We start from the raw sequence: 20,061 nt of genomic DNA on the forward strand, positions 1-20,061 counted from the left end.
AATCTTCACTTCATTTATGTTTAAATACAATAGACACAACTGTGAACAGCAAATCTCACCTCTCACATCATGTCTTGTGAACTACTTAATTTTACAGTTACAGTGAACACGGGAAGAATGTTTAGCGGTTAGTGCTATTTTTGACAAAAAAAATAAAAATAAAATAAAATAAAATAAAATAAATCATTCTACAGAATAATAGCACATGAACAACTCTAGGCAATGTAATCAAAACAGTATTGAATAGTAGAAAATTTAAAGATGTTGGTAACGCAGATTCTTTTCTTTCCCAAAATTTTTATTTACTAGTAAAGAGTAATAAGACATAATACACCGCTTGTGATATTTTTCAACAAAAGGAAGTTAAGAGTCTAGAATGAAAAAGGTAAGAAAAATTCGTACAAGCCCAATTGAATACTTTGTGCATGAGTAACTCCCATAACACTCCTTCCAGTCATGTAGTCACTATAGCAAACAGCTTGATACGAAAAATGAAGGAAAAATGTGGAAGTTTTCAACGCATAGACTAATAATGAGACTGAATATTGGTTTGCACCTCAAAATGTCAAAATAAAACTCAAACTACCGCAAAGTTCAATTCTATTTCTTCTGCCCGAAAGGATTTACTAATATATTCTTAGGAACAGGTGCGGACTTCTTTGAAAATGACAATCTTTCAGTACTCAACTAACAATGTTCATATATTTGGACCAATCCTCTGACTTCCACAAACTTGACCTTCCGTTTGACCACCTTCCCAGTATATAACAGGCCAAAAAAAGTATATATAAACATCTGGAAAGGATCATTATGTAGTCTTAAAGGGCTTGGAAATGCTCAATTTTATTGTTGTTTGCATCCTTTTACAGGTTGTTGCTGCTGATTTCCACCATTCACAAATAATATATCATAAGTTACTACCCAAAGCTTAGGAAAAAATTCATTTTTAGTGGAAAAAGGACTTTAAGGATCTTCAAAAAAAATCCTGAAGGAATTGGGTAAGAGAACTGTAACAAATTATAAACATTTAAAAACAGTATCTAGGGAGAAAAGGACAGGACGAAAATATAATTTGTTTCTTCCATAACGCAAAAATCTAACATTTTGTGCACACTACAAAATATTAAGAGGAGTCTACAGAACTTTCTGCTTCAAATCAAATTCAATGCAGTAGAATAAAAAACACAAGAGAAGCAAGGTTTCCGTAAACGTCAAAAAGTGTGTGAATATTATTTATCTATGCAGTTGCATCTTGAAAGGGGCAAAAAGAGGGAAAACTAAAGAAAAAGCAAAAGCAAAAGAAAAAGAATATCATGGAAACATTGACGTACCGCATGGCTCGAGAATTATAGATGATCATAATCTACTGACATTCATTTCCAAGTACAGACTAGTTAGCAATGTTGAATTAACTTAATTCAGTATGTACTACTAGATTATCCAAAATCCAGGATTTCATTATGAGTAGGTATAGAAATCAATTTGATCAAACTATACAGGGACCTGCATTTTTCTGTGTGGGATAAAAGCTTTCTATTACCTAGGTACTATCCCGACATAACAATGACTAATCATCAGCTAATGACAACTGGTGACCATCAACAACAAGTTAGTAATCAATTACACACAGAACCTTTATGAGACAAAATATTTCACACTAACCTTTGTGCCAAAGGGACCGGACGGATGGTCAATTTCCAGAATGTCCTTTCCCTAAGGCAATGCAACCAACAACTATCAGCACAGATTATTCATACAAACCCAGCATTGTATATTTAACACAAAATAAGCCTTCATAAAAAAGAAAACTCACTTGAAGCTCAGCTTCAATCTCTTCACGCTCATGACCAGTTGCAATAGGCATTACAACCTCAACTCTCTTAACCACATTTCCTGTTCAACACATTTCATCACCCAAAAAAAAAAAAAAATTTAACCCCCAAAAAAAAAAAAAAAAAAAACAAAAAACAAAAAACATATAAATCAATATAACTCTTATTCATTCGCATACATACATAACCACAACAAATAGAATGCTATAGGTGCTAATCAATGTATAGACATATATCGCAAATACAAGAAATTTAGGGTTCAGCTAGTACCAGATTCGGTACTGAATAGGCGATAGAATATCGGCAAAGACTTGACTACTTGATGCGGAGCAGGAGAGGATAAAGATTCTGTCAGAATTCGAGTTCTATTGGGGGCTGATTGGGTCGAGGCAAGAGTTCGAATCTGAACAAAGAGTCTTCTCCACATGGTTTTTACTTCAAATTCGTTAAGAATCTGGATTTGATCTCAGGTCGCCCGCTGTTCTTGTTAAGATGGTGAGATCAAGTAGTTCTCTCAGAAATGGCAAAACGGCTAATGGGGAAATGGAAGAGGGCTGCGGGGAGAGAGTGAAATGGCAACCCGTAATGACTGCATTGACTCGCTCGTGTGAGTGCTCAGCACGTGTGACTTTTCGTTTTCCCTGATTTACCCTTTCCAAGCTGAAGGCCGAAACATGCCTTTTGCGAGTTAATTGTTCGAATGAACAAGTTTAAAATGTCGAGTTTTAATCATTGAATTTAGGTCCATATCTTCGATTACTCATTAAAATTTAAAATGTCAAATTTTAATCATTGAATTTTGAAAAATATTGTACATTACTATTTTTATCCCTCTTGTATGAGGTGTGTTGCCATCGTCTCTTTCCCCTTTGCCAGGTTACGCGGCATGGATTCGTCAATTGACGAATCGGATCTTGGCTTGCTGTCCCGCCGACGAACCAGTCTAGAAGTAGAAAGGGAAGGCAATAGAAAGAGGTCTCCCTTCCTCCTTCTCTTTGTCTTCTTCTCGCCGCTTTTCTCGTCCGTCCTGCCCTGCGCCGCTTACAGATTCAGTTGCAGGTATTTAAGCATCCATTAGTTAAGGGGGTTGGGGCGCGAAGTGCAAACCGCTCTTCTCTCTCTCCGGCGAGGAATTAGATCCTTATCCTTAATAGCAGTAAATTTGACATTTATGCTAACGAGCAACGCACAACATTTTTCAGATTTTAGTGACCAAAACTTGACATTTTAAATTTCAATAAGCAATCAAATACATGGACCTAAGTTCAATAATCAAAACTTGACATTTTAAATTTCAGTAACCAAAGAAAAATATAGACCTAAATTTAGTGACCATTGGAACAATTAATTCCCCTTTTACCTATCTATCTATCATGACAATAAACACTAGTCGATGGAGCATTATAGCTCATAATCAAGAAATGATTGTCAGTCGTGTGAACTCAAAACATTAAAATTGACATTATCAGCGTTTTTATAGAAGGTTGATCGAAGGCATGATCTGAAAGTTGATTAAAGTTGTAAATTTCATGAAATGTGTAGTCAAGATTTATTGTTGATTTTGATCTCAAATTTTTTAGGTTTTCCACACACGCACTTAATAACTTGTAGAGAAATAAAATAATGCGCAATAAAAAAACTGATACATAGAAGAATTCTCGGAAGTTAAAATATAACATTTCCTATTAAAGCAACATTGCTGGAAATACAGAACAGAATATGAAATAGACAAAAGGATGCAAAGGACAACAGAATTCAAATGCAAAGGATTTAATTGGTCAAGTTTCATAATTAGAGTCTGAAACATTATTTATTATTGTATGTTACAAAGTTCAGAACTCCAAAAAGCACAAAGCAACCCAGAAAAAAATTGCCTAGAATTAAAAACATAAAACGAACCATTTTTCAATTCATAGTCCAAGTAACATTCGAATCATCCTCATCGATATCAGCCGCGCCAAATGTGTGCCATCCCCTTAATTTGTTTACCAGTCTTCTATTTTCCAGCTTGCACTGTTTCACGGCCAGATTCTGCCATCTGCGCCGCCTTCTCCTTGGTGGCCTGGGCTGTTCTGCCCGCCTTCTGCTTGGCAGATTCAGCTGTTTCATACATCTTGTCTTTCGCTGCGCTGCCGATTTGATCCTTTGACTCTCGAGTGTGGCTCCATTTCTGAGGCTTTTTCTTTAGCTTCTTGTGCTTTGGTTTTCATGATATCCATTGCGTCTTTTCCTGTAACAAAAAACATGATTTACCATATCAAATATAACCACTAAAATTGCTTATATTAATAAAAACTTAGAGCGCGTTTGATTGTCAACATTTTTAATGAAAAATGTCATTTTTTCACCTAAATTTTTATTTTTGTGCTGTTTGATTAACTATTTTTTCCTCGAAATTTTTTCCAACTTTTAATCACGTGATCTGATTTTCCTTGAAAACAAGAAAAATATTTTTTTTTGGATGGAGTGAGATTTTATTTTGTGGAATTCTAGCTTCCTAAAAATTGTATCTTATCCATTTACTCGTGTATCCAATCTCCCGCCCACTCGCTCTCCCCTCTTCACAACGTAAAAAAACCCTCTCCCACCACACACCATGGAGCCAAAACCCATAAAAACAGAGGAAGCGACCAGAAAGAATAATAGGAAATCAAGTCCTCACACAACCGAACCAGCAAGAACGAAGAAAAAATCAAGGCCCGAACGAATCGCTGCTTCCATATCCACCCTATTCACTACAAAAAGAGCGACAACGAGCCATTGATTACATCGATTAAGGTATATTTCACAGCACTTTTAAAAATTGCAAATGTATGATCTTCGATGTGAGTGTATTTAGTTTCAAATTCTAAAAATTGTGCCTGTATTTATCAAATTGCTCTACTTGTTTCTCCTCTCCAAAAAATATGTAAAAATCGGTGAGGTTTCTTATTCCTGTTGTCGGGGTGGGGGTAGGTTTTATTTTATTCAAAGAAAACTTGCATTTGTCTGAAAATTTTCTTCATAATTGTTTTACGTTTCTTGGAGTTTAAATTTTCAAGTTACGAAGTCTGTATCTCGATTGAAATGGATCGAATTACCTTCAAATTTGACGGTTAATTTTTTATTTTTATTTTTATTTTTTTTGGTTTTTGAAGCCATAAAATATTGGGATCAAAAGAACTGGAAGAAAGAATACCAAAACTAATATATGATTGAGAGTTTCCATAAAATATGGTAAAATGAAAAGGTGAAGATTAGTTAAACGAATGTCCTTTTAGCAGTACGGGGATGGGGGTTGAATTCTTGTCCTTATCCAGGTTTGGAATAAATAATTCTTCCTTTTAATTTCTGTTCACTTTAATTTTGGGTGAAATGGGTAAATCTAGTATAGAATTACAGTACTCACATTGAAAGATCAAGAACATTTGCCGTCCGAAAGATAGATGTTTAAGAGAGGGAGAGAGAGAAATATTTATTCAAAGAGGTGGGTTGGCGTAGGAAATGATGGTCCGCTAGCTCTAACGTAGCTCTGCCTCCACCGCTTAAATGCTGGTTAGTTTGTAAATTTGCTTAATGTTATAATAAAATTAACTAGTTTGTATTAAAGTGACAACTTTCTAAAAAATTATGCTGCTAAAGGGAATGTTAAGGAGCTTGTTGACAACTCTCTAGTTTTATTTTATGCCAGTCAGGTTTCCTCAATTAAATCATAGGGAGTAACTGTTAAAAGGAGAATTTATTGACAGAACTAAGGAGCTTGTTGCATTATCTGGAGCTCATACTCTCGGAAGCAAAGGTTTTGGAAATCCCGTTGTTTTTGACAATTCGTAATACAAAATTCTCCTAGAGAAGCCATGGTTGTCTTCAGGTGCTTCACAAGTTTCTTTCTTTTGCCATCTTGTTTTAAATCCCATCCAATCATTCCAAGTGATTTACCAAATAAGCAGATGGTTCATGTCTCCAAGCAACTGCTCATAACCAATACCGTCTCAGAGAGAGATTTCTTAAAATTATAGCTAAAAGTGTTGGAGTTAGGTCTGAATCCAGAAAGGGAAAATGGCACTTGTAGTTCCATGTCCCACTATTGTTTTAAAGGGTTTGCAACACCCCCCTTTCCCATGAGTAACTTGCTAACTTTCTTATTATTGGATTTAACTCAAGGGAATGTTCAGGAGCTTTTGATGCTCCTTTAGGATGTCATGGTTCATTTCTATCTAGAGGTTCCAAACAGTGTTGGTTTATCATAGCATCTAGACATTTGCAATTTAATTCAGCAACCACATGGAGATGCTTCATTTGACAGAGCAACAAATATGCTGGCAGTTTGAAAATAGCTTAATGCTAATACCATTTTGTGTATTTTTGATAGCATTATGTTAAACCAATTTTCCACTGCAAATTCATTATACAGTTTATATAATCGTCATCAAGCTTCTTCTTGTCATCATGTCTAATTATAACAAGTAATTTATATGTTAATTTTATATAATTTTTATTTGCCATGGTAGTTCGTAATATGGCTACAACAAGGACTCAACGTCAACGCGAACAACAAAATTTAGGTTTATTTTGGACAATGGTCATACAAGCGATTATGATATATAATGATATTAAGCATTGTGAACAACATCTCCCTAGAGCTCCACTTACCAATTGGGATTCCGAAAGAGAGATGCCACTTTTAAGAATGTCTGGCACGAGTGATACGATATGTCATGATCTACTTAGGATGAAAATAGGTCCGTTTCAAAGATAATGTGCTCATTTGCGAACGTACGGGTTGGTTGATAGTAAATTTGTCCGAATTTAGGAACAACTGGCTATTTTTCTAAATACCGTCAGGCATGATCAATGTAATTGAGCTGGACATTTTACTTTCTTTCGATCTAGTCAAACGGTGAGCTTTTACTTCCACAGAGTCTTACACGTTTGTCTTCGACTCTATAGAGATGTCGTGATTAACGTCACTCCTCATAACTCTCTATACGAGAAGGAAAATGTGAAGCCATAGTACTCATTTTTTCAGGTTTGAGGTTTGTATTTATTTCATTATATCTCTTAGAACTTCAATATTATAATATTTCGAAAACTATTCTTTTTTAAAGGATGTTGTAGGGGCAATAGATGGTACACATATTGCTGCAAACGTCCCCTTGAAGAGCAAGCTAGGTATCGTAATAGAAAGCAAGTAATTTTTCAAAATGTTTTGGTAGCTTGCACATTTGATATGAAATTTACGTATGTGTTTGCCAGTTGGGAGGGATTCGCACATGTAGATAGCATGTCTGACATATAATAGTAGTCACAATAGACAAATTTTAACCCGCTTATGGTATATATTTTGTTAGAATAGATTTTATGAAAAGTGAATTTTTTTTCTTTAAAAAACGTAGTTAAAAAAAATTATTTTATAGAGAAAATGTGTCATTGAAAATGCTTTATTTCTTTTTCTTCTTAGTGCATGTTTGATAAAAAAAAAAAAAAAATTGATTATAAATTCTAATCTTATGAAATATGTGTATAAAAACTATAAGTTTTCCAAATTATGTGGATAAAGATAATATTTAACCAAAAAAACTTAGTCAAGTACATGTACCATGGACCAACTTCCCTTTAAAGATGAGACATTAAAGTCGATGCCTGCTAAGCTCGATTGTAGAAGCCTTTGACCCATGTAAATCTATATTTATGAACAAATAATATAAAAGTGATGCAAATATATGTTAAAGAAAGAAAAATCTAAGTCATTTCATGCCGTGTTAAACGATTTTGAGGTGCCAAATCAACTACGACTCTACTAGACTGCAATGAAATTGTGTATATACCTCAGTTCGTCCCTTGGTTTCACCAGCCCTGAATTTCTGTTCATGAGATGCCATTTTCTATTACAAAACAAACTTTAATTTTAATTTCTTGTTCATTGTGATTTGTGAATGAAGAAGAGAGTTCTTGCATGGGTTTATATACAAGTTGCTAGGTACAAAAAAATATATAGGTGTGTAGGCAATGAACTGAGACATGTCCTTCGGATAGAGGCTTTGTCAAAATATTTCATAGTTAAAAATTGTTTGATAAAAACCAGGTTGATGATTTGTGAAGTTATTACAGGATATTTGTGGTATAGGGCCACGTGGCGAGCAGCACAACTATTAGTGCATAAAATGTGTGTTAATAAATCATTGTATTAGTTGAGCTATTTAACTTTGTAAGGTGGTCCGTTGATTCATACGAAATTTTACGTGTCACATACTACTCAGATCAGAGCGTAAATTCTTGATGTTTTCGACTCCAAGAAATGAGTCTATAAAATAGAAAGATTAGGCCCCCTAGCTTGGAATTTCATTCACAAAATCAAAAACTGATAGAATTGTTGATGTCGTCATACAGACAAAGAGTAAGTGACCTTTCTTAAGCACCTGGCTGACTCTTCCTCACGCGCAAACCGCTCCTCTCTCCGACGAGAAATTATACCTCGATCCATGGTTGGTTATAATCAATAGACTTAGCTCTTGTTAAGTTGAGCTGACAACTTTACTCGATAGACGCATGGTCACAAGCCTAACAATGTTAATTTGACTCCATACCCAGGGACAGTCTTGGCCCACTCCTAGCCTATTAATTTTTTTTAGAGTAAATTTTTTTGTGTAAATTTATTTTATTCTACATATTAGTTCGACTTGTAGTCCAGTCCTGAAATTGTCTTCGTCCATACCTATACGTGCTTAGGCATAGTATGTCATAGATTGAGTTGTGTCAAGTCGAATGTATAAGGAATCTGTACCAGGCCATGTTAGGTAGGTACGACCTGGCCAATTTACACCTCTCCAGTAGACAGTTCTTTCCTGGTCAATAACTCTGAGCTGGACAACTTAAGATGGATCCTTTGCATGTGGTCATCTGTAAAGCATTCACAATCAGTTAAAACCACTTGCATGCCCTTTTCATGACTTAGCAAACCCCTTTGAAACAGTCCCCCGGAAGGTATTGAATTTCACCATGCCATGTGTTGATTAATGTACATATTTTGGTATAGCATTAACAAGAATCCTTAAATTTCACAAAACTATAAATTCACCTGGAAAACCATTACTTTCATGATTTCTGATTTGCATTCAAGAAAGCAAAACAAGAAGAGAAAATGGCAAGCTAAGGTCCTAACAATACACATAATCCTATACAAGTTCCAGGTCAAGCTCAGGTAATTTTCGTTACAACACTTCTAAACTCTCGTCTGAGAAAAGCATTATGCTAAGAAACACAAACATGGGGCATCATAGTCATTGAAAATTAGACTTAGAAAAATGAGATAACCGGTTGTTTAGGTTAACTGATTACGCCCGAGTAAAGGCTAGTTCTTTTCTTTTTTTCTTCATACCGTTGAACTCAATTTAGTATCCTTTGTGCAATTGCAGATGAGAAGGGATGACCTGCTGAACCAACCATGTGACATCCATAACCAAGGCCAAGGCACCAACTTCCTTAAAGATGTAATGTTGGATCTTTTCATACTTCTCCATTTTCATTTTCACAATTATAGTCTCGTCCAAAGTTTCCAACATTAATTACGACATGTCTATAATTGAAGACCAGATTGCAAGTCAAGAACATGGCACAAGGAGCAACAGATATAGGCAAAGGAGCGGCACAAGGGGCCATCAACCTTGCACGGGGAACAGCAACTGGAGCTGCAAATATAGCATTTGGAGCAGCTGATGCAATGAAAAACACCCTTGGGATGAACCCTGCAGACAATACCGGCCCCATCAACTGCCCTGGCAACATGGGAAGCGCACTGGTTCAAACAACCCAAGAAGCACAGAGTATTCAAGTGATAAGTGTATTTTTGCATACTTATTTAGGTCACAAACATGACTTAATTACGAGCAAAATGATTGAATTGTGACTTAATCTCGTTACATTTGTGAATTGTGGAAAACACCGATGAATATGGTGAAATTCAGGAGAAAAGACACAAAAAAGGACTTAAATGATGCAAAGTGAAAGTTCAGGGACTAAGGTGCAATTATTCAAAAGTTGACCCGATGAACAAATCAAGAAATTGATTAAGCCAAATGCCAATTGATGATATCTTGGGATGATAGAATGGAAAGAATGAAGAAAAGATGCCAAGAAGTGAAAGAATCAAGTAGAATGACCAAAATGGATTTTTTTCATAGTTGGTAGCCGCATAGTGCTACCCTCTATGCGACCACATAGAAGCAAACCGAGAATAATTTCTCAGTAAATTTTTATTCTATGCGGCCGCATAGGGCAATTCGAAGGTCGAATCCGCAATTTCCTTATTTCGCCGAAACTCTTATGAAAACAAGATTTTTAGGGTCTTATATAAACGAAAACACGACCAGAATGAGGGAGACGCCGATTTTACAAGAAAAAGAGAGATTTTTAAGGAGAAAACGAAGAAAGAACAAGAGGAAAACATCGCGCCAATTGAAGATTTGATTGAAACTTGATTCAGGTGATGACGTTTTTTCAACTATTTTTGTATTTTCTTCTTTTTAGCATGTTAGGCTAGATTTTTCATCACTAGGAGATCGATAAACTTTGCAATACTACTTTTGATTTTTGATTTGGAGATTTGACATATTTAAACACATGTTCCGAAATTGAATAATTTATATGTTTTTATTTCCATATTATTATTGTGCACGTAATTATATGATTTTAGTGGCCTGTTTTATGTATTCGAAAGAAGGAAAATAGGCTCGACATGGTATAAATCATCATAAGGTCCGATAGGGGATAGAAATATACCTCTATACCTTGTTGAATTGTTGAATATTTATGAAATCATATTGCATTCCTATATTTTAGTATTCGTCATAGAGATACAATCGAATCACATATTGGGGTAAGTTTGGCATTGCTCGAGAGAGATTGCTAAATTAAAATAGGAATATTGATTCATCATTTGTGGGACTGTGTGTCAAATTTGCATAATTGAAAATTGAACGGGTGTTGCTTGGGAATTCGTAATCCTAGTGCGTTAGTAAATTCATTAATTCCATAAATTCTTGTAGATTGGGTCCATGTAATTTTGCATTTAATATAAGTTTCTCACTCATAATTTCATCATAGTTCACATCTTCCTTAGTTAAATCACAATACATAAATCTTACTTTCGTGTTTCGGTTAAGGTCATAATAGATTGATTTAAACTAATTCAATCATTGTGGGATCGATACTTGGACTCATAATCTATTTTACTACTTGTTAACAAACCGTACACTTATGGTGGGTTGTAAATCGAAACAAATAATTTCGTGAACACCAAGCAACCCTAGTACTAGGATTTGAAATGGTTCAATGCCTTAGTATAATTGTTCTGTTGTTTTCTTTGCATTGTCAAAGGTGCTGGTGGTCATACTAGACCATTCCGTGTTAGTGGTTATTTGTAAGTGTGCTTTCCGAAGTTAACAATGTGCTGGCGTTTTCTTTTAATATAATTCAAGACTTGACAGATTCTCTTGCCAATTGGTGCATTCCATTCATAACTCTCTCTTTTTAGACATCAAAGCATGGGTATAAAGATGGGCTGGACGGTCCAGTCACGGGATAGCAGGCAAGATGTAGAACATAATTATCACGTGGAAGACAAGCCTCCAAACTAATTCTTCAAATAGATTTTCCATTCAATATTCTTTCAAAGCTTCAAATATAAGAACACATAATGCAGATCAATTTATGCACCACATCCTTTATGGAGAATAGTTGTTGCAAAGAATAATGATGACTGCTAGATTTTTCAGATGTTCATTGAATAGAAAGCTAGACAACACCCTTAGCATGTAGTGTACGGATGATTGGATAGTTCTTAACACTACTAAAAAGAGAAAGAAATTAAAATCTTGATCATTATGATATTCATTTTTGTCCAATAATGTATACCAACCGTGCACCTCAAATTTATTTATTTACCTCCATCATATGATTGCGCATCCTTGACTATTGACCTGTTTAATGCATCCATCGGGTCAATGCATTTATTCCATAGAGGATCATTCGGTGGCAAAAGTTCGCAAGCGTCATCAGAGGCCAGGATAACAGTGTTGACAGCTCTGACCAGTAGAACTTGCAAAGCAATTCTAAACAAATTCTATGCTCCTTCAATGTCTTTTCTGCTTAATGCCTCCACAGCAGGGATCAGTGTGTGTTCCGTTGTTGCTTTAACTGACAGTATAACCTCGAAACCCTACACGTTGCAAAAACTCGAAATTTAGACATTTGTATATATGGAAAACTATTATTATTCTGGTAATGAGAATATTATAAAACTAAAGAAGATTCTGACTAGCACAAAAATTGAATGGTAGTGTAATAGATATACTAGTGATGGAGATCTATGTTTAAGATTACACAATGCAAAAGCAGAGCATCGAAACACGGTTTAGTGCATTAAGTACATGTTTGATATGCACTGCTGGACAGTATAACAAACAACTTTTAATTCTTCATTAATACTTTATGAAATCCTGCGTACTAAAGATGCCACAAGTGTAAGAAAAAGCCCGGACGCCATTGAATGGAAGGGTCGATGACAAAGCTGGAATGGTAATATGAATTTGATATTGTATGCACTTTACATTCGTTATTAGTTTAGTTGGTAGCCAATATATCGATTCAACATTGTATTAGACATATATCATGTAACGCACCAATTTTTTATAAACTCCGGAACATTACGAAAAACTCATTTTTCTTTATTTTAGATGCGGAACTATAAAAATAAAAATCTTTATTAAACAAATAACTGCAACATTTATAAATCTAAATTTAAAATATGAAAATTGTATATAAACATAGCATAAACTCATAACTAATTCAAATAACACGTTTGGAACAAAATTAAACTAATTGTTAAATTTAAAGACAACAAACTTATTTCTTTTTCTTTTCATTTGATCCACTTGGCAACCCGCATCACTGTCCTTCCACAAATCTAATCGACCCAAACTAACCTATAAAAATTTGTAAGAGTGAGTATTCGAAAACACCCAGTAAGATACATGCAATTTTCATATACATATATATAACAATAAAAATTACAATTCATACCATCTGATCTTATGGAGTATATCGTTGACCAAGTGACACACTCATCTTAAGTCATTTTATAATCCCGTAGGATTTCATATCTCTTTAACAAAAATGAATGCCTACTGGTAATCCATGCATTTTTTATTGAACATAAACGCATAAGGAAACAAAAACACTTCCATTTTAAGTATATTACCTTATTAAAAAAATCTCAAAATCTTTTCTCTGCTTTGAAAAATACGTGATTAAAATATTCAATATATGCAAACTTTATTTCCAATGCTGCTCTCTCACTCTCTTCCTTTCTCTCTCTCTCTCTCTCTCTCTCTCTCTCTCTCTTCTCTCTCTTTACATATCGTATGTTTGAATTGGTGCGAGTAAAATTTTTCATCTCTCTCTCTCTCTCTATATATGTGTGTGTGTGTGTGTGTGTGTGTGCGTGTGTGTAGACTAGAGTAGATAAAAAAAAATTGATTGGGTAGGGCCAAATCTTAAAATCAATGTCTACTGACAATGTACTTTATTATTATTATTTTATTCAACTACAAGATATCCACTATTTCTATCCAACCGTATATGTGTGTATGGAAAATTTGTTGTAACTAGAATAGTAGAATAGTGAAAACATATGTCATCCTAGGAATTTTTAATTCAAAACTAATAAATAATGACAAAAATCTCACGTCACACTTTTTTTTTTTTTTAGAGAGAAAAATGAATTGATTTATAATCTATATAAAATTATATTATACTATTTTCTTTCAATTGGGTCTAACTTAATGTGTTCTTATCCAAAATAACTTTTTCTCGAGTCAAAGATTTCTAATTAATTACGAGCTATCCAACGAGTACAATATTGATATACTTATAATTGCTCTATCAAAATTTAATTTATTTGACCAAGATAAAACAGGAATTTATATAATATACAAAATAAATAAATTTTCATCTACAAATTTTTTTTTTTGGATGTTACAATCTACTCTCCTTAAGAGAATTTCGTCCTCAAAATTTACTTGCGTTCGGGTCTTCTGTGGCCTGTCCTTGGGTTAAAGTAAAAACTCTAGCCTTTCTGTTCGTTTCTGGCTCGTCATTCTTTTTCGAAAGGTCCTCTTTGCAGTTTTTGGTAATATACCCTGTTTTACCACATCTATAGCATACATGCTTCCCAAACAAACATTCACCCTTATGCATTTTCTTGCACTTTGGACAAGGTGGAACGACTTGTCCAAAACCTGATCTGAAGTTAGCCTTCTTGTTCTGTCCTTTTCCTTTCTCCTTGTTGGACCCATTCCGTTTCCTCTTTCCTAAAAGTTCGGCCCCCTGTTGGGAGTTTGATCAATTTTCAACCTATCTGAGATTGTTTGGGCAGTCTGCAATACTCGGCTATAGGTGGTGAATTGGTGGGATGCCAGTATTCCACCAATCTCAGGACGCAATCTCAGTTCGAATCTCTTTGCTTTTTTTTGCTTCAGTGTCCACTAGGTGTGGTGTATACCTTGAGAATTGTTCAAATCTTCTTTTATAATCCTCAAGCTTCATTTTTCCCTGTTTAAGTTGAAGGAATTCTGTCTCCTTTTGATCTCTTAGAGCTTGGGGGAAGTATTTTCCCATCACTTCATCCTTAAATTGTGTCCACGTCAGAGCACATTGTTGTGCTTCTGCTCTAGTACGAGATACAAACTCCCACCAGTGGCCTGCAGCATCAACCAACATGAATTCTGCACATAACACCTTTTGGGCATCAGTGCAAGATAAATGTTTGAAAATTCGTTCCATTCCTCTTATCTATTCTTCGGCTGCCAGTAGGTCTACCTTGCCATCAAAGGTTAGGGGTTTGTAGCGACGGAACTGTTTCACAATTAAGCAGATGTTGTTAGCGTTTGCACCATGGGGACCAACATGTGCTTGCTGCCTACCCAAGTCTTGTATTGCCCTTAGCAAATCCCTGGCGATCGTAGCTTGATTTTGTTGTTGTCTCGACATTTTCTTAACACAAATAAAATTTTAATTTAGGAATATTTAATAAAACAACATAATATTATTAATAATCTTTGTAATAATGAAGAACTTTAAAAATATAAATTTCCAAATCCTTACATATAGTAATGTGCTCTTCAAAATCAAATAAACAATTAAACTTTTCCTAAGTAAATAAATAACACTTAATCATAATCCTTGTGAGTCCTAAAAAAATCTTCTTTTATGGCATCTCATCATCCGAAGTAATGCATGACTCTAACTCGGAATCTGCAATCAAATCAACGAAATATTATGGTTTGATTTCCTGCTTAGGGTCTTCCAACTCTGGTTCGATATCTTCCTCTGGCTCCTCCTCAGAGTCTTCCTCTGGCTCTGGTTCGGGCGCTGGTGCTTGTTGTCTGTGATTCCATAAAATTATGATATCCTCACAGTGTCCTTTAAAATCAATATTATCCTAATTTTCTTCCAAATATAACTCATAATTCATATCCCTCACGAAGTAAGCCACGTCTCTCCATTGAGGTCACATAGTGCTTATAAGGTGATATATCGAGAGAATTGTCCCTTCATTATATCCGAATGATCTTGCTCGCTCCCACTTATAAAGGAAATTTTCAACATGTTCAACAAAAGTTCGCTTCTATCTTACTTCATAATTTATGTAGTTCTCAATGGCCATTTTAGCACGTTGGAGGTATGTTGGGTTATTCCTAGTCATCCTAATCACATGACAAGTATAATTTCAACTATGTTTAATCTTGCATTATCAATATTATTTTTATTCTTAGTGCATACAAGATATTCTAGTAAAATGTAAAAATGACAAATATATTATGCGAGGTGAACTTACTTATACATTTCATAACATATAGAAATATGACTCATAACCTTGCTAGAAATTAATAATGAAATGAATTCATTTCATACTCGGGATCAATTGGAGAGTAGTCGAATGGTGAGCGCCACGTGCCAAGTGTTCTTGTAACATTATTTGTTTTAAAAAAAATTACATTATCCTTTAAACTCCCTTTTTTTTTAAATAATTTGATTATAATTATTTATGAATTTCTTAGAATAGAAAAAGTCAAGAAATAAAAGTTCATAATAACGGTATCGTTATATTAAAATCACGTTATAAATGGTTATTTAAACACAAACATATAATAAATACATATACATTCTTGAAAATAAAATCATAGTAATAACACATAAGTACTAATAGAGTTATACAACAACGACGTAGCATTTTAAGAAATTAACTTATATTATAAAAATTAATATATTTTTAAAGGTAATTGTGGGCTAACATTTGAAATGTTGGTTTCAAAGTATGTATACAATTACATATTAATTAAGGTATGTAATCTCATTTCACATAAAAATTTTCACAAAATCTCAGTTTATTATTATAATATATATTATTATTATTTTTTTTTAAACTGTAAATGTAAATATCTTTTAATAAAATTTTCTCAAAATAGAAGTTTCAAAATTTTGAATTTTCTCAAATTTAGAATTGTCTAAAATATTGTCTTTCATCTTGTCGATTTAAATAACGCGCAATTAAAAGGCTTTCAGATGAGGGGGGGTCATAGACAGACCACTTAAATCCCAAACTCTTTTTAAACAGTTTAGGTCTTTTTGATGAAATCTTTCAATTTTGCAATTATGTAATTCAACAAAATTCAAACAATAAATCGAACGTGAAATCTCTTAAAATATCAATTTTTTAAAACATCCCCAAAGGCTAAAATTAAAACACATAAAAATTTATCACATGTAAGATTTAAATCATAGGCATGAAACTATAACGATTTAAATTCTAAACTACTATTACTCAAAATTAATTTAAACAATCGTTTATTCTTCAAACTAAAGAGAAATGCATAAAAATAAATGGGTATTGATGTAAATGGTAATCGAAACTACTACAAAATGAGACAAAATTTATAACAAAAAAATTTACAATATTCAAAGTATGTCACATCATATTTAAAATCCTAGAACTCTTTGTCATGTCATGTAAAAAAAATTTTTTTGGTCTTTATTGTTCATGTGAACAGTAACTGTACTGGTACTATTCACGTAACACTGTTCAATTTTATTTATTTTTATATCTTACTATTCACGTGAACTGTTTCAAATTATTTTTTCCAAAAATTTTTTATAGAAAAGTCAAACCGTGCTCTGATACCAAGTTGAAACGCCCCAATTTTCTATAAACTCCGGAACATTACGAAAAACTCATTTTTCTTTATTTTAAATGCAGAACTATAAAAATAAAATTCTTTATTAAACAAATAACTGCAATATTTATAAATCTAAATTTAAAATATGAAAATTTTACATAAACATAACATAAATTCATAACTAATTCAAATAACACGTTTGGAACAAAATTAAACTAATTGATAAATTTAAAGACGACAAACTTATTTCTTTTTCTTTTCATTTGATCCACTTGGTAACCCGCATCATCGCCCTTCCACAATTTCAATCTACCCGAACTAACCTGTAAAAATTAGTAAGAGTGAAATTTCGTAAGATACGTGTAGTCCCCATATACATATATATAACAATAAAAATTACAATTCATACCATCTGATCTTATGGAACATATCGGTGATCAAGTAACACGTCCATCTTAGGTCCTTTTATAATCTCGTATGATTTCATATCTCTTTAAAAAAAACGAATGTCTACTGACAATTCATGCATTTTTTATTGAACATAAACGCATAAGAAAACAAAAATACTCGTACTTAAAGTATCTTACCTTGTTAGAAAAATCTGAAGCACGTTCAAAATCTTTTCTCCGCTTTGAAAAATATGTGATTAAAATATTCAATGTATGCAAACTTTATTTCCAATGCTACTATCTTTCACTCTCTTCCTTTCTCTCTCTCTCTCTCTCTCTCTCTCTCTCTCTCTCTCTCTCTTTACCTACCGTATGTGTGAATTGGTGTGAGTAAAACTTTTCATCATGCCTATATATATATAGGTGTAAGTTAGTGATGCGAACCCCGTAGCAATGGAAACTACGAAACTCACAACGAGATTGATGCGGAATCCAATAACGCCAATACTAACTCGGTTTTGGATCTTGAACCCCAAGAATTAAACCAAAAAACCCTAGATTAGCGAAGAACCTAAAACCCCTTGAATCACAATTAAAAGAACCCACAATCCGATTGATTAGAACGCCACAAGAAGTTGAATCTTGATAAGTTTCAAGATTGTTCAAGAAGAACAATAAATTGAAAGAATAATTCCCTCTCTATAATTTTAAGCAATAGTCAAAGTTCAAAGGCTTTTTACAATGAAAAAATATTCTCCTATTTATACTATTCCTCGAATAGGAGTCACAAAGGAAATATAATTCTAATAATCTAACAAAATTCTTAAAATATTCGTCCAATATGGTAGGAGTTTGATTAAGAATGAAATTCTAGTAAAATAAGGAAAATCACGTCCAGAAATGAACCATGCGGTCGCATGGTTATAACACGTGCGGCCGCATGGTAATAGAATTTCGACCAATTGTAATCTCAGTCTCATGTTGTGCGGTCGCATGGTTACACTGCCCACTGTCGTCTTCGACTGCTTGTAACGCATTGATCCATTTTGTTTCGGCCTTCGACCCGAACACGAAACTTGTCCCATTTTGAGTCCTGAACATGGTTCCATCAATAGTTTCTTGAACGAGCAATATCATCGCTTGTTTCACTTGCTTTTCCCTTGATCGCGTCATTGGTCCGCCATCGACTATCAACGGGTCTCATCTCGCACTTGCCTTCGTCGGGTTCGACTCCTGGATCATATCATCCCCTCCATTTTCAAAAGGATTCGTCCTCGAATCTGAACCTACATCAAACAGAGAGAGTTCAGATACATTAAAAGTAGCCGAAACATTGTACTCACCTGGTAAATCCACTTTGTGTGCATTGTCATTGATCCTCTCGATGACTTGAAACGGTCCATCGCCTCGTGGTTGCAATTTTGACTTCCTCTGTTCTGGAAAACACTCTTTTCTAAAATACACCCAGACCCAATCTCCAGGCTCAAATGTAACGCGTCTTCTTCCTTTATTTGCCTTTGATGCAATCAGCTTTCCTTTCTCTTCGATCTGCATCCTGACTTTTTCATGGAGTGTTTTCACCATCTCGACTTTTCGTTTCCCATCCAAGCTACGTCGTTCATGCACAGGCAAAGGCATTAAATCCATAGGTGTTAGTGGATTAAAACCATAAACAATTTCAAAAGGAGAAAATGAAGTAGTAGAATGTATAGCTCGATTATATGCAAACTCTATAAATGGTAAACACTCTTCCCATGATTTCAGATTTTTCTTGATTACTGTCCTAAGTAGTTGAGTCATAGTTCGATTAACTACCTCAGTTTGTCCATCTGTTTGTGGGTGACAAGTTGTAGAAAATAATAACTTAGTTCCTAACTTACTCCACAGAACACGCCAAAAATGACTCAAAAACTTCACGTCCCTATCACACTATACTTTTAGGTACTCCATGTAAACGTACTATTTCCCTAAAGAATAAGACTGCAATATTAATAGCATCGTCAGTTTTATGACATGGTATGAAGTGCGCTATCTTACTAAACCTATCGACCACTACAAATATTGAATCCCGACCCCTTTTTGTCCTAGGCAAACCTAACACAAAGTCCAAAGATATGTCTACCCAAAGTTCACTAAGTACAGGCAAAGGAGCATACAAACCATGGGGTTAAACTTTAGACTTAGCCTTTTTATAAGTTATGCACTTTCCATATATTTGTTCTACGTCATATCACATTTTAGGCCAATAAAAACGTTTTCCTAACATGTCTACAGTCTTTTGAACCCCGAAGTGTCCCATTAGACCACCCCCATGTGCTTCCCTTACCAATAATTCACGCAAAGAACAATTAGGAATGCACAACTTATCTTCCCTAAACAAATATTCTTCATGCCTATAGAATTTATCAAATGCACCTTTGTCACATGAAGCATAAATACTAGAAAAATCACAATCAGATTCATACATGCCCTTAATATGTTCGAAACCAAGTAATTTAATACTTAATGAATTTAAAAGCACGTATCTTCGAGACAACGCATCAGCAACTATATTTTCGTTACCTTATTTGTACTTGATGACGTAGGAAAATGTCTCGATAAACTCCACCCATCTCGCATGTCTTTTGT

The 20,061-nt window shown here is 34.2% G+C and overlaps 3 protein-coding genes across 5 annotated transcripts in view; 1 reads left to right on the forward strand and 2 right to left on the reverse strand.

Annotated features, from left to right (window-relative positions):
- Positions 1-2,466, reverse strand: part of LOC111367040 (putative cytochrome c oxidase subunit 5b-like) — a 4,549-nt gene extending 2,083 nt beyond the window's left edge. The window contains exons 1-3 of the mRNA XM_022987766.1: positions 2,103-2,466; positions 1,814-1,893; positions 1,663-1,713 (exon numbers count right to left, since the gene is read on the reverse strand). Coding sequence (XP_022843534.1) covers positions 1,663-1,713; positions 1,814-1,893; positions 2,103-2,259 — 288 coding nt within the window. The 5' untranslated portion in view covers positions 2,260-2,466. The remainder of the gene's footprint in view (positions 1-1,662; positions 1,714-1,813; positions 1,894-2,102) is intronic.
- A 1,334-nt stretch (positions 2,467-3,800) lies between these two features.
- LOC111402926 (late embryogenesis abundant protein Dc3-like) lies at positions 3,801-9,220 on the reverse strand. The gene is made up of 3 exons (XM_023031251.1): positions 7,613-9,220; positions 7,411-7,494; positions 3,801-4,038 (listed from the first exon to the last, which is right to left on the reverse strand). Exons 1-3 carry the CDS (start codon positions 7,691-7,693, stop codon positions 3,829-3,831), a joined length of 375 nt encoding a protein of 124 aa, XP_022887019.1. The 5' UTR covers positions 7,694-9,220; the 3' UTR covers positions 3,801-3,828.
- Positions 4,338-10,432, forward strand: LOC111367120. 3 transcript variants are annotated; one of them, XM_022987879.1, is made up of 3 exons: positions 4,338-4,610; positions 9,227-9,301; positions 9,400-10,432. In XM_022987879.1, exons 2-3 carry the CDS (start codon positions 9,227-9,229, stop codon positions 9,715-9,717), a joined length of 393 nt encoding a protein of 130 aa, XP_022843647.1. In that variant the 5' UTR covers positions 4,338-4,610; the 3' UTR covers positions 9,718-10,432. The 3 variants fall into 3 exon arrangements, 1 of the variants encoding a protein (XP_022843647.1); XR_002697733.1 differs by lacking the exons at positions 9,227-9,301; positions 9,400-10,432 and adding an exon at positions 5,503-6,913; XR_002697749.1 differs by lacking the exons at positions 9,227-9,301; positions 9,400-10,432 and adding an exon at positions 5,507-6,913.
- Positions 10,433-20,061: the final 9,629 nt, after the last annotated feature.

Source organism: Olea europaea, chromosome 1, assembly GCF_002742605.1.
Source record: "Olea europaea var. sylvestris chromosome 1, O_europaea_v1, whole genome shotgun sequence".
NCBI lineage: Eukaryota > Viridiplantae > Streptophyta > Magnoliopsida > Lamiales > Oleaceae > Olea > Olea europaea.